Below are 14897 nucleotides of genomic sequence, written 5' to 3' on the forward strand. Positions count from 1 at the left end.
TTATAAATTCTGATTTTATTCATTCTTATACTTGGCCGCCGTTTCTTTATAATTCCAAATTGTACCTCATTAATTTGAAGCTACTCCCGTTTGAAATTTCAGTGCTGTAATTCTTTTATGGTTAAGTTCCTTTTTTTATTTTATGTTTGGTTACAAAAATTGTCTCATCCGTCTTTTCAAACACCTACTCTTTCTGTACCTTTTACTCAGTCACAAAGATAATATAACTTTAGTTTTTAACATCTTACCTGGGACTGATGATCTATTAAAAAAGTAAAGCAATTAGAAAAAAAGGATGTTTAATAAAACCAATGCAAGGATACCAATTTGGGAAGGATTGTGTTAGAAACCTGGTTAAATCAAATATTGTTTTCTTATTGTCATCGCTTGCGCATGAGTCAGGTTATTTTCTATTAGTTTTTGACCAAAACTGTAGGGTACTTTTTGAAAAAAGTTAAGTGATTGTTTTTTAACACCCTTTATATTTTGTGTTTCAATGTATTATATGGAAATTCTGAACCAAAGGAACATTACTAACCTGCAGGGCCACCAGAAACCGGAGGGGTTACAGAGGACAGAGGTCTCTTGATACCTCCTGGCATGGGGGAGGCTGTGGCACTCCTAGCAGGGGATGGTGAGGGGGAAGGACTTGGCCTAAAATTATTTATGGATATAAAAAAGTTAAAGGAAGATGGCGTTTTTAATGTGGCAATGGCAGTTAAAATAACTTAAAAAAGGCAACAATGATAAAAAGTGAATACACTGTAACCGTTTTTTACAACTTTATTTTCCAGTTTCCAATACCCCATCCCATCCTCTCCAAAAAAAAAGGAACAAGTATTGTAAGAAACTGACATTTTAGTTATTTTAAAAAATCTATCCTTTAATTCTTAGGCTATTTCCTACCTCCTTCTCACAAATTTGGATATAGAGACCCTAGTTGCTCGGAGCACAGCTGCTATTTTAATACAAATCTTATTTTCTACGCTTTCATTGTCTAGTGTATCATTATTATTGCATAACTACAAACCTGGCAATAACTGGAGGAGGCTTGCCTCCAGCCTGTAGCCTCCAGTCCAGGAATGGATTAGCTGCCACCTTCTTCAGGTAACTCTCCAGGCCTTCGTCTGCACATAAAATAAACAGGTAAATGAATAATGTACACATTAATTCCTCACATAAGAAAAATTACTGGATGTCTCTCTGTATGTCTTTCTAAATTGTTCTCAGCTTATACAGATATTATCATGCCAAGTTTCAAATTTAAGTACAATTCTAACGTGCCTAAATTAATTTTTTTGTATTTTTAACATATAGGTACTTTGTTTAATCCATAAAAAAAATATAAAGTCATGAGGAATTTTCGTGGACTCTAATAATAAGATTTAACTAAAAGTACCCCAAGTAACAAATGAGTTTGTGTGTTTATATTATTTTAGGTACAATATAATATCCCCTTTCTCCCTGAGAAAAATACTAAAAGTTATTATTTTCTTACTTCTCTTGGCAGTGTATTGTGTAAGCATGGAAATCTTTTCTAGCAGATCATCAAAACAGGCCAGAGGATATTGTCCAAACGTTTCTCTATACAAAATAAAATTAAATAAATAGATTGATAACCATAGATAGAGCCAACAGATTTCGTCAAACTTAAATAGGAATTTCAAACAGACGAACATTTTTGTTAATATTTTAAGTGACCTGTGAGTTATTCAGTTATAGGAGAAACAAAAATTTCCCAAAGCTAGCTTTATCCTAAATCTCCATTTATTCTAACCAATAATATTGTTTCTCGTATTCATTCGAATCCGGTGGATAGGAACCGGTTCTCATCCATCCGAAAAAACTATGTCTAGCATCGTATTATATCCAGCTTTCTACGAATATAGAAATGTACAATCATAAGATTAAAACCAGTTTTTTTAGCCCGTGCCTTCGGCACCTCGGGGCTAAAAAAAACTGGTTTTAATCTCATAATTGTACTTTCTATATCCGCGGAAAGCCGTTTATAATACGATGCGAGAAATAACTATTCTCGTATTCATTCGAATTCGGTGGATAGGAACCGGTTCTCATCCATACGAAAAAACTATGTCTAGCATCGTATTATATCCAGCTTTCTACGAATAAAAAATGTACAATCATAAGATTAAAACCAGTTTTTTTAGCCGTTGCCTTCGGCACCTCGGGGCTAAAAAAACTAATTTTAATCTTATAATTGTACATTCTATATCCGCGGAAAGCCGTTTATAATACGATGCGAGAAATAACTATTCCAGTACGGCTTCGAAAAGCTACAGATAGGCCTTGGGGTAGTTTTAGGCTTTTTCTGACCCTTCCTTACACCTATAAATACAGAGCCTCTAGGTGTTATGGGCGCTAGTATATAGGGATGGAAATATAGTTTTTTTAGCACCAATTTCGTATCGCCCTTTTCTGAGATTTTGGGTAGAAATAATATTCTTCTTCTAAGACTCTAAAAGGACATAAATTTAGCTGCAAAGGACATTTTTAAGGCCTTTATTATAGAGATGCTTCGCTTATAATATTGTATCTTGTTGTCATAGGAATTGTAATCACCAAACTTTACCTGTAGGACAATTCGTCCAGGAATTGCTGAAGAGTTGAGTTTGTGAGGCTGGACAAAGAATTCTGGAACATCTTGGGAACAACTTTCTTTAGGTAATCCATCACCTTAAATAAATTTCATACTTTTAGATCATTTCGTTGATTTTAAAAATATCTTTAATTCGAAGATATTATCCCTATATTTATGCAAGCTTTATCAAAAATATTATTTAATCAAATCCTCTAAATAGATGATGCAGATGAGACACTTTTAGAAACCAAACGTATGAACACAGAAACTCAACCAAAAATAGTTACACCAACGAAATTTGGCTTAGCACTTGCTTTAATGAGTTAAAATGTGAAAGAACGGCGGCGGAACTGCCACTCCCGACAAAAAAAGCTGATTTTTTTTTGCTTTTTTCCCGCAAAATTAGACAATTTTAAAATATTTGAGACAATTTTTTTTTTAAGTTAACACGATTTAATATTAAGATAAAGTGATGAAATATTATGAATTTCCTTTTATTAATCATTGTCAATCATGTTACTCTAACTGGAATACCTATAGAAAAGAATTGCTTCTGAAAATTTCAAAAATGAATGAAATAGGTAGATATGAGTCAGGGAAATTAAGGGATACTGGAATGGACCAAGAGACATTAAATTAATCTTCATGAAAAAAAAAAACTAGATTCCACTTTTCTCAACCTTTCATTACATCTAGTATAATTTTTTAAATACAAATGCAGAATTTCTTATACGGTAAAAAATATGAAGTTTCTATTGAGCTCTGAAATTACTGCTCTCTTATTTTTTAAGGAGTTTTTTCTATACCCATCTCATACGGGTGGACCTCTTACTGCGAGGCTAGCCAGGAAACCAATATAACCTTACCTAAATTAATAAACAAACAAACGAAAAACTCCACACTCCCTCCTCTTACCTTCAATTTATATAAGAAATAATTAGAGGTGTTACTGTGCTCGACGAGGCCCTTTAAGGAAAATTGCCTATTATCTATTAAGCCATGATCCTTTCCCTCCCTGGTAAAATGCCTGCATACATCGATCAACTAAAGAAGGATTTCAACTAAAATATTTTCTAGACAGAAAAAAAAGAAAAAATGTTTTAAGTTTCAATTTTTGAAATATTGTAAAAGTTTGAAGATTAGGATTTAATCTTCTTTATGTAATTCTTTTTTTAAATCTTTGTTTTAAATAAGGAGTAAGATTATATCATTGTCTAAAATTTGTTAAAAATCTGAAAAAGGGTGAACTGATGGAGTTGTTCTTTTACAGGAGGATTAATATACATTATTTAAGAAGATTTTTGTTTAATAAATACTGCACGCCCCCCCCCCCCCCCCCTCTTCCATTACGAATGGGCAAAGCCCAGGAATCTTAAGTTATATTGACGATAATGTAAAATACATTCCAAATGAAATAAGATTATCCTTTATGTATATTAAAATCAGTAGTTGAAAAGTTTTGAACTAACCAATTAAAATTGATAAAAATACCCAAAAGTTTTTCAGTCGAAGGATAAGATAACGTGGTTATAAATCTTTCAAAGCCAGTGTAATTTATAATCTCACGCCCCACAACCTCCCCTCCCGTTCCCAAGGGACAAAGCCACTAGTAAAAAAAGTGAAGTTTTTGTTTAAAATATCTCGAAAATTGGTGGAAATATTTCGTTTTTTTTTTCATTTCATAATTTCAAAGTACATCCATTTATATAATACCAAATGCATCTAAATCTTCAGGTGTTACATCGAAAACTACTGTTCTTTTTAAGGTAGAAAGATTTGTTCCCTTTTTTTATTTCAAAAAATAAAAAAAGACGTTCTTCATTAATCTACTTGTTACGTCATATCTCTGAAGCTAAGAAACAAACCCTTAGTAGATCAATGTTTTAAGAACAATTTTTGTATAGGTCCTAGGCAGGTTTTAGGCTCTGAAAGACAATGTTATTTGTATTGTGTATGAATGAAAAAGATCACTAAAGAGAAAAGTGTAATTTGTATTTTTATGTTGTAACAACAGGGTATAAAAAGTATGATAGTAAACCTATGTGATGGACTTCATCTCAATTTATATTTATGTGCGCTGTTCTACAGTCTTAATGCACATATTTGTAAGTAATTCGTAGACAAACAATATATGTTCAAAATATTAGTAATGGTAATTAGTGGTCATTGGAATTAAGATAAAACAAAATTCTGAAATTCAGAAAACTAAATTAATTTTTTCCTCTTCTATGTGAACTTAATTTTATCAGGGAGGTACATTGGACTGCTAATTACACTGATAACCAAATTTTAAAAAAAACATGCCCTGCCATTGGTAGACTCAAAAACTTTGTGTACTTGTATTGAATCTTAGGAAGGATGGTTTATATTTTAGTAAAGTACATATATAATAATCTTACCTGTATATTTGTATTCAGTGGTTGTGAGGAAGGATTGTTTATATTTTAGTAAAGTACATATATGATAATCTTACCTGTATATTTGTATTCAGTGGTTGTGAGGAAGGATTGTTTATATTTTAGTAAAGTACATATATGATAATCTTACCTGTATATTTGTATTCAGTGGTTGTGAGGAAGGATTGTTTATATTTTGAAGGCTGCATTGGACCACATTCTTGTAGCCAAGCTGAGTCAGAGTTTCCTAAACACAAATACAATATAAATAATCTATAATACAAAGTAGAACGATGTCTGTCTGTCTGTCTGTCTGTCTGTTTGTTTGTTTGTTTGTTTGTCTGTCTGTCTGTCTGTTTGTTTGTATCGAAGGATCTCGCTAGCCGCTTAACCGATCGGGTTCTCCCTAACAGGGTAGCTTCTCATAGGTCCCGGGAAGGTTTATAACTATTTTGGGGGAGGGTATTATCACCCTCCTAATAGAAATCGCCCCTAGAAAAAAATCCCCCCCCACAAAATTGTTTTTTAACCCATAACAAAATTTTATTTTATTTTTTCGTTTCAAATCTAAAATAATAAATTGGGTTATCAAATTCGACTCTCCCCTAGAGGTTTCTAGGGGCGTAGCCGCTAGTATATTATAAAAGTAACAGTATATCTGTATGTCTGTCTACATGTGTATATGTCTAAGCTTAAGATCTCTTTAAACCACTGGACCGCTATGATTCTTTTTTACAATGAAGCTTATTATACATTGGTATAGGGAAGGTTCATAACTAATTTGGGGGAGGATACCTAAACCCGCCCAAAGGGGCCTAAAGAATTTATAAAAATTTTTTTTGTAAAACTTATTAACTAACATTTAAAGTTGAGGGAAGATCAACCCCCCCCCCCTCTCCCCTTTTTCCTAAAGTACCCCTCAAGGCCTCTAATGGCGTTTACGCTACTCTTATTAAATAAAGTAGTAAGGTTTTTCATATTTAGAATATTTATCTCTCTTTGTGAAATGAGAATAATATTTCATTCATAGGAGATATAAAAAATCTTTTACTGTCAAAATTTTGAATGGTTAAAATATTTCTAATATAAAAATATTTTGAGTGTGATATTTCTAAAGTAAATTTAACAACTTAATTAAATATTTCATTTCTAGTGTGTCGTATTTATTCAGACACGATTTCAATACCTAACCAATGCAGGGCTACCTCAAATATAAGCGGGTAATAGTTTTATGTTGTATTATTTTTTTACTTTTTGTTAGATTTGATTATTTTGGGTACTGGGTAGCCCCGCAGGTATTGGCCCGGTAGAATGAGACCCCAAACTCTTAGGGGTTAGGCAAAAATAAAAATAACCTCCCGTCCCTAATAGCTTTGCACTTTGCGGTAAAGCACCCAAATATATATTACCTTATCAACGCTGTAATCAGTAAAAATCTTAGAACTGGTGTTCACCCAGACAGGGAGCATCTCAAAGATCTTGCGGAAGCGTTCTGCAATTATAAGAAATTTTAAATTAAGTTTTTAATTTGGGATATTTTGAATAGTACGTAGTTGTTTCAGTAATCTAAGCGCCTTCAATCTTAAACCTAAATAAAAGATGCATTTAGAAACATCATAAAAAAAATTTCATATAAGTTATTATTAAGTTCAATCGGAATAAACATAAAAATCATTATTGTTTTTTGTTAAAATCTTATCTATTAGCTAGTGGCTGCTGTGTGTCACTGTCCAAACGTTTCAACCACTAATTCTAATCTACAGAAAGGGGTAATTTTGTGTATTATCATTGGGGATGGACATCAATTTGTCAGCCATTGTCTTATCCTTTTAGATCCCTGTAAATTTGCCAATGAGGTAATTAGAAATAAAAATAATCGGATAACCTGATAGCTTTAGAAAATAAACTAACATTGCAAAATAAATAAAGTCACAAACACAATATATATACTATGTTGCAAAATAATAAGGTAAGTGTTTGCAAACAAATACAACACAATACAATCAATTAAAAGGAACTACAAATAATATTTCATAATATAATAATTTGTTTTTCGTTCTATTATTTGTAGGTTTATTAGTAATTCTAATGGGGTAATGTGCTTTTCTCAGCTGACATTTAAGATACCTAGAATGCTGAAAATTTCAATGAAGATTCCTATGACATGTGAACATAAATTGATATACTTTTCTAATGGTGATAAACAAAATTTCCCTTCTGTAAATCAAAATCCTTGGTTAAAAAGCTTTAATAGTTTGAAACCATCCTATCAAATTCAATATCAGTACCCAAAGTTTTTCAGCCAATGAATAAGCAAACGCGCCAACAAACTTTCAGTGCATATGTAATTTACAGTCTATTATACCCTGAGAAACAGAAACAGAACCTGACAACATCTGATAGAAAAAATCTTAAAAAGTGTCCTTTTATATAGTTTTATATTTTACGTCATCACATTTAAAACTATTAGGACTGGAATTCTGCAATTTAATTCATATAAATATTGTAGAATCCCTTATATATAAGTAACAGGACGTCTTCTGTGTGTGTATGTAGCGAAGAATCTCGCTAACCACTGAACCTATATGGTTTTCCTTTACGTTTTCCTGGGAAGGTTTATTACTATTTTGTGGGAGGGTACTACCACCCTGCAAAGAGAAACCGCCCCAATAAAAAATCCCCCCAATTTTATTTCATTTAAACTTAAATTTAAAGTGGAGGTTCGACATACCTAACCCCCTCCCATTTCTTCACGTGCCCTCAGGGGCGTAGCCTCTAGTATGTTACATATAAATTGGTAAAAAAATTTAGAACCTAATTTAAACAAACTTGGATAAACAAATAAAATGATTTATAAACTGTCCATGGTCCTGGACATAATTGAAGGAGAGTGCAAGCAATAGTGAGCAGTAGTGTGTCAATTACATAACATCCACGGAAATTAAGGGATAAGACAATGGACAATAACATCATGTACGGCCCCAATACCGTACGACAAATCACCCCTTCCGTACATTAAAACTTTTTGTTGAAACGTTTAGATTCTTATATTAATGATATAACCAATACAAGTTTAATAAAAGTACCCAGAGTTTTTTTTGCCAACGGAGAAGAAGATATCACTGTAAAACTTTGGGTGCTAGTGTAATTAACAATCAAATGTCCCCTCCCTCTGCAAAACATCATACACAAATGGGAATTGGGATGTATTTTTGAAGAGGAAATTTAGAGAAGGGGAAAAATGTAACTTAAGTATCTTATGCGGCTTTTATAAAATACTACCTATTCATCACATAAAATACAGGGAAGGTGAGGACATTGGGCTGTTTATTATACCTGTTCCCAAAGTTTTATAATAACTTTATCATACTTGTTGACTTAACAACACTGGGGACTTAAATAACATTGAATTTTCATTTGTTGGTTCATGTAGTTTAGTGTCCAAACGTTTGAACCACTAAATGTGATCTACAGAAAGGATAATTTTGTATATCATAGGTAGGTATATTAAATTGCATTAAATTATCAAAAAATAAATAGGCACTTTCCAACAACGTGCCTGTCGAGCACTGAAACCTTATTTTTTCCTTATTGCTAACCCCTGCAGGGTTCCAAACCCTGCGAATCTTTAACCTGCGATTTCCTAACCATGTAAAGTTATTCAGTACTCAATATAACTAGTCTTAAACAAACATACGAAAAAATAACCCCAACCTTATTTTTACTTTTTTGGTTAAAACAAGACACTTTGAGGGAAAACGCTAATAAACGTTAGCACAACAATTCAAATTTTATATTCCTTTATCCCTGGAACTAAGTATTTGAGTAAGTTATGTGTATTAGTTTGTCCTGAGACAACATAAATTATCTCTTTTTATCTTACAACTAGATAGCAGGGATATCATATGGGGAGAGGCGAATGGAAGATAAGTTAATACCTGCCATTTAAAAAAATCACATTTACGTTACATTTGGCAAGGTTTATTAATATTTTTGTGAAGACACCACCACCCTCTCATGAAGAACCATATGAGTAAGCTAGCAAACTATCAGGTTGGATAAGTTGTGCTTTACAAAGAACCTTAGTATATGTCTTGAGATTGTTTTAAGCTTATGATCAATAAAACAATTGAGTCTAGGGGCGTATCTTCTAGTATTTCATGACTAAAAATTCTATCGTAGAATGAACTATCTTTTTACATGTGTCTTAATATTACTTGAAGATGATTGAATTATGCTGGATTTTTACCTGCTTGGTTAGCTCCAGACTGCGGTTCCGACACTCTGATCCTAATGTTCCTGGTTGACCTCTCCAGTACTCCAAGAACCTCCACACGGACCTCCCGCTTGCTGCCTTCCTACAACATTATTAAAAATAAATCCAGTAACTCCACTTGTGTGTAAGAACCATATTTTGGTGATGGTTGACTATAGTGTATTGCATTAAGATACAACGATATAAGATGTTTAATAAAATATCTAAGGATTGAATACCTACAACCTTACAGCAAGGAATAGTTTTAGTACAATTTTCTATATCATTGTAATGTGAAATGCAGAGATCTGGGGGAAGGCAGAAAAGGGGTGATTACCTATCACTCCCAAAAATTAGATTTTAACCTTTCGATTTAAAAAGTTTTTTTTGTAGGGTTGTACAACATCCTCCAAACCCCTTAAAACCTCTCAAAAAAATTTTTGCCGCTTTTCATAGTTCAAAGCCCTTTAGTTTTAAAAAATCAGCTGAAGTTTTGACCTATCACACTAAAATTTTTGGGCCCTCTTACCACCAACAGAAAAAATTAAACGTTCTTTGTACAATGGTTATGTAAAAGTTAATTTTTTCATGGAAATAAATAAAATAAAATTGAAACCTATACTATTGCTTCATTGCTTGACAATGAATTGAAAAATGTATTTCCTTTACAAAGATTTATTGACCCTATAGAATGGGATAAGGAAGTCACATTCATGTTCAATATGTTTTTGCATTTCAATCAGAAGCAGATATATTTACTAAGTAAAACATTCTAAAATATAACAGCGGTGTTTGAGAGAGCTATTGCAGCCGCAGCCATGGCTGGGCTGCAATTTTTTTGAAGCAACATAATATTAAAGATGAACTGTCTATGCCTAGATTTTGGAATAACAGCTGCCGCAGGGGAAAAAACCTTTGCAGCTGCAACAAAGCTACCCTTATGCCACATGGGTAGCTGTAAAGCCCTAATTCCTTAAGTCTGTCAAACGTCAAAATGGCCAAAATATTAATTTAGGCGAATTGCCTGGCAATATTATTTAATTCATTTGTAACTAATTTCGGAAAGAGCATTTGCATTGATTGTTGGAAAATATTTTCGTCTTTTAAGTATTTGTATATTCCAGGGCTCAGCATCCGCGCAAAAGCCTCAAATCTAAATCCGATTGGATGTGTGAAAAAAGTGATTGCCATATTTGGTACAGGTTCAAAAATTTTTCAAATAGTAAAAGCTAGATTTCCCTGAGGCCCAAAGGTGACAACATTTTTCTGTGTCCTGGATTTTAGGAAAAATGTCTATACATATTTGACTATAAATCTTTTGAAATATAAATACTTTTTGGCTTGAAAATTCTTTACTCAGGCCATATGAATGAGGATCTAGGACATAACCAAGGGGTGGCTCTTATGCTGACCAAGCAAGCAGAGCAGGCCATGATCAGTTGGCAACCCCATGGTCCAAGAATCATGGAGGCTTACTTCAAATCCTCAGATAAAAACATCAATCTGAGAATAATAGTAGCATATGCTCCTACAGAACAAGCAGATACAGAGGTCAAAAACGAATTTTATGACCAGCTTGACTCTGTATTTAAGAATGGTCATAAAGAAAAGGACCTGACCATGCTCCTAGGAGATTTCAATGCTCAAGTGGGGAGTAATAATGAGAATTTAGAAGAAGTCATGGGCAGATATGGCCTAGGCTTAAGTAATGGCAAGGAAAATGACAATGGTGATAGACTTGTAAGTTTTTGTACTGAAAATAAACTTGTCATTGGTGGAACCATCTTTAAACACAAGAAGATTCATACTGCCACCTGGAGATCACCAGATCAAAGAACCTTTAATCAGATAGATCACATCTGTATATCTAGACGTTTTAAAGGTTCTCTCCTTGATGTCAGGGTTGAAAGAGGACCTGATGTTAATTCAGACCATTATCTTCTATCTTCTAAAGTTCGGCTTAGATTTAAAAAGCAGGACACAAAGCCTAACCCCAGGAAAAAGTATAATTTAACAACCCTTCAAAACTCTGAAAAGCTACAAGAGTTTAAGCTCACTCTAAAGAACAGATTTGAGTTGTTGACTCTTCAAGAGGATGATGGAGTTGAAGATATTTGGCAAGGTATCAAAAAAGTTTATAATGATACTAGCCAAGAAAAATTAGGTTTCAAAAAGGCTAACCAAAAGCCGTGGATCACTCAAAGATCCATTGATCTCATGGATCAAAGAAGAGAGGTAAGACAAAAGACACTCTCCAGGAACTCTCCAGAAGATAAAGACCTGTATAAGATGCTCAGCAGGGAAATCCAAAGAAGTGTCAGAATTGACAAAAAAGAACACTTGGAAAACCTTGCTATGCAAGCAGAAAATGCTGCTAATCAAAATAGAATGAAAGATGTCTATGAGATTACTAAGAGCATTGCAGGTAAAGTACACAAATCAGGATCACACATCAGGGACAAGGATGGTTCACTCCTTAAAACTGATGAAGATATTCTAAATAGATGGGCAGAGCACTTCACTGAACTGCTGAATCTTCCAGTTCCAGAGGAAGAAACTGAGATTCCACCCTCAGATGCACTTGACATTGACTGTCGAGCGCCAAATCTATTGGAAATCAAGGAGGCCATTAAAAGTTTGAAAAATAACAAGGCCGCTGGACCTGATAACATCCCAGCTGAGGCCATAAAAGCAGACCTAGATACATCTGCTGAGGCATTCCTACCTCTGATCACAAAGATATGGAATGATGAGTTATGCCCAGAGGACTGGAAGAATGGACATATCTCAATACTAGCCAAAAAAGGAGACTTGACCCAATGTGGAAACTACAGAGGGATAATGCTCCTTTCAGTACCTGGCCGTATCCTTAGTAAGATTCTTCTTAATAGAATAAAGAAGAAGGTTAATGAAAAGCTAAGACCTAATCAGGCTGGATTTAGACCAAACCGTTCCACTATTGATCAGATAACCTCTCTAAGAATCATCATAGAGCAATCCAAGGAATGGAACTCTGAGCTTTTTGTAAACTTCATTGACTACAAAAAAGCATTTGATTCTTTAGACAGAAGATCTCTCTGGAAAATCTGCCGACACTATGGCATTCCAGAAAAGATAATCAATATCATTAAAGCTATCTATCATAAAGGAGGTGGAAATGTAATGTATAAAGGTAAACTATCAACCTTTTTTGAGATTGTAACAGGCGTCAGACAAGGATGCCTTCTTTCTCCCTTCCTTTTCCTCCTTGCCATTGACTGGATCATGAAGAACTGTGAAAGTAATGATGGCATTCGCTGGGAGCTATTTGGCAATCCCAAATATTTAGGAGATCTGGACTTTGCTGATGATATCGCTTTGTTAACAAGCAATAGAAGTCAAATGCAAAGAAGGACTAACAGGATAGCTGAAACCTCCAAGAAAATTGGACTAGAAATAAATGTTCCTAAAACCAAAATACTCAGATTAAATGCAAATTCCCAAGAACCAATTACTATTGGAGACCAAATTCTTGAGGATGTAAATTGTTTTGAGTATCTTGGAAGTAAAATTGATGAAGCTGGAGGCACTTTAACAGATGTTAAAGCTAGAATTAACAAATCTAGGACAGCCTTTGCCAGCCTGAACAAAATTTGGAATTCCAACAACATCTCCATAAAGACCAAGTTAAGACTGTTCAAGTCAAATGTTCTCTCTGTTTTGCTGTATGGGGCTGAAACTTGGTTCCTAAACACAGCAGTGGTCTCCAAGCTACAGACATATGTCAATAAATGTCTAAGGAGAATCCACAAGATCTTTTGGCCAAATAAGATCATAAATGCTGAGCTTCTAGAGCGCAGTGATATGTCAGACATTAAACTGACAATAAAACAGAGAAAATGGAGATGGCTGGGGCACACTCTAAGGAAAGGGCATGATGATATAACCAATCAAGCCTTGACCTGGAACCCCCACGTAGGAAAGAGGAAACCAGGTAGACCAAAAACAACCTGGAGGAGGGAACTCTTAAGTGAACTGAAAGAAAAGAAAATTCCATCTTTCAGCAATGCCTCAAAACGTGCCCAAAAAAAGGAAGATTGGAGAACCATTGTGCATGGCCTACGTTCTGCCGAGAACTAAAAGGCAATGATGATGATTGCAGCCGCAGCCATGGCTGGGCTGCAATTTTTTTGAAGCAACATAATATTAAAGATGAACTGTCTATGCCTAGATTTTGGAATAACAGCTGCCGCAGGGGAAAAAACCTTTGCAGCTGCAACAAAGCTACCCTTATGCCACATGGGTAGCTGTAAAGCCCTAATTCCTTAAGTCTGTCAAACGTCAAAATGGCCAAAATATTAATTTAGGCGAATTGCCTGGCAATATTATTTAATTCATTTGTAACTAATTTCGGAAAGAGCATTTGCATTGATTGTTGGAAAATATTTTCGTCTTTTAAGTATTTGTATATTCCAGGGCTCAGCATCCGCGCAAAAGCCTCAAATCTAAATCCGATTGGATGTGTGAAAAAAGTGATTGCCATATTTGGTACAGGTTCAAAAATTTTTCAAATAGTAAAAGCTAGATTTCCCTGAGGCCCAAAGGTGACAACATTTTTCTGTGTCCTGGATTTTAGGAAAAATGTCTATACATATTTGACTATAAATCTTTTGAAATATAAATACTTTTTTAAAAACAATACTTACTTAAGTTTTGTATCAAAAATTGACAAGGTAGTGGACATTCATATTTTCATTACATGAGTATTTTGAAAAATTTTTGTGAAAAGATGTAGCTCAGCTTCTCTATGTTTAATTATCTAGGTCTGCATGTCCGTTCGTTATATGCTAAGTTATTTAATCTCTTGAACAGTAAGCTTTAGAAAAGTTTAAGAAACATTAACTACTAAAATATTCTACTGTAAAAAAGATTCTTAAAGTCAACTTAAAAACCAAAGGGCGTCGTTTTTTCGCATAATTTCATAAGGTTACGTGCAAGCTAAGGGAGAAATTCGATTTTCTGGCTGCTACTTAAGATTTTATTTTTTGGTGTAGGTATCCAAACCAGAGAACATAAAATAAAACAATTTATTGGGTCCGTCTGATTTTTTATTTTTTGAGAAAGTTTCATAATTGTATGTATATTATATAATAAACAAATATTCCATTATCTTAGAGAATGTCCCAAGCTAATGTTACCTGATTTCCATTTAAATGAGAGGAGGTATACAAACTAATGTTAATTAATGTTACCTGTTTTCCATTTACCTGAGAGGAGGTACCCAAACTGATGACACCAATCTCAATACACTGCCCGGGTCCGCCCATATTGATGATCTTATCCTAAAATAAGAAAAAATTATTTATATTTTGGGGATGGGCGAATTTGATAAATTTTGTGACAGAATTAATAAAAGAGTTATTTCGGGAATAGTCCTTTATGTAACATCGCCCCATATGGAGCGATTCGTCGCATTTTTAAAATGGCTTTTTATAGGTTATTTTAGGTTAGGTTAGGTTATATTGGGTTAGGTGATTACCCAACAGGGTTCGGTAATTGGCCCCACAGGGTTAGAGCCTCCCGCAAAGGCCAGAAATAGGAGAAAAGTTGCTGTGAAAAATACGAAGAATCGCCCCATAAGGTGCGATGTTACGAAAGGGACTATACC

At 34.0% G+C, this 14897-nt stretch overlaps 1 protein-coding gene across 4 annotated transcripts in view; it reads right to left on the reverse strand.

Moving 5' to 3' along the window:
• The window catches only part of row (zinc finger domain-containing protein relative of woc), a 147669-nt gene that overhangs the window by 86781 nt on the left and 45991 nt on the right, over positions 1-14897 (reverse strand). Inside the window, exons 15-22 of one of the 4 annotated variants that reach the window (XM_080173626.1) lie at positions 14482-14571; positions 9245-9353; positions 6405-6487; positions 5147-5242; positions 2591-2694; positions 1497-1584; positions 1031-1131; positions 539-654 (exon numbers count right to left, since the gene is read on the reverse strand). In XM_080173626.1, coding sequence (XP_080029752.1) covers positions 539-654; positions 1031-1131; positions 1497-1584; positions 2591-2694; positions 5147-5242; positions 6405-6487; positions 9245-9353; positions 14482-14571 — 787 coding nt within the window. The remainder of the gene's footprint in view (positions 1-538; positions 655-1030; positions 1132-1496; positions 1585-2590; positions 2695-5146; positions 5243-6404; positions 6488-9244; positions 9354-14481; positions 14572-14897) is intronic. The other 3 variants (XM_080173629.1, XM_080173628.1, XM_080173627.1) reach the window with 3 other exon arrangements.

Source organism: Acartia tonsa, chromosome 10, assembly GCF_053477335.1.
Source record: "Acartia tonsa isolate MP-2025a chromosome 10, ASM5347733v1, whole genome shotgun sequence".
Taxonomy (NCBI): domain Eukaryota; kingdom Metazoa; phylum Arthropoda; class Copepoda; order Calanoida; family Acartiidae; genus Acartia; species Acartia tonsa.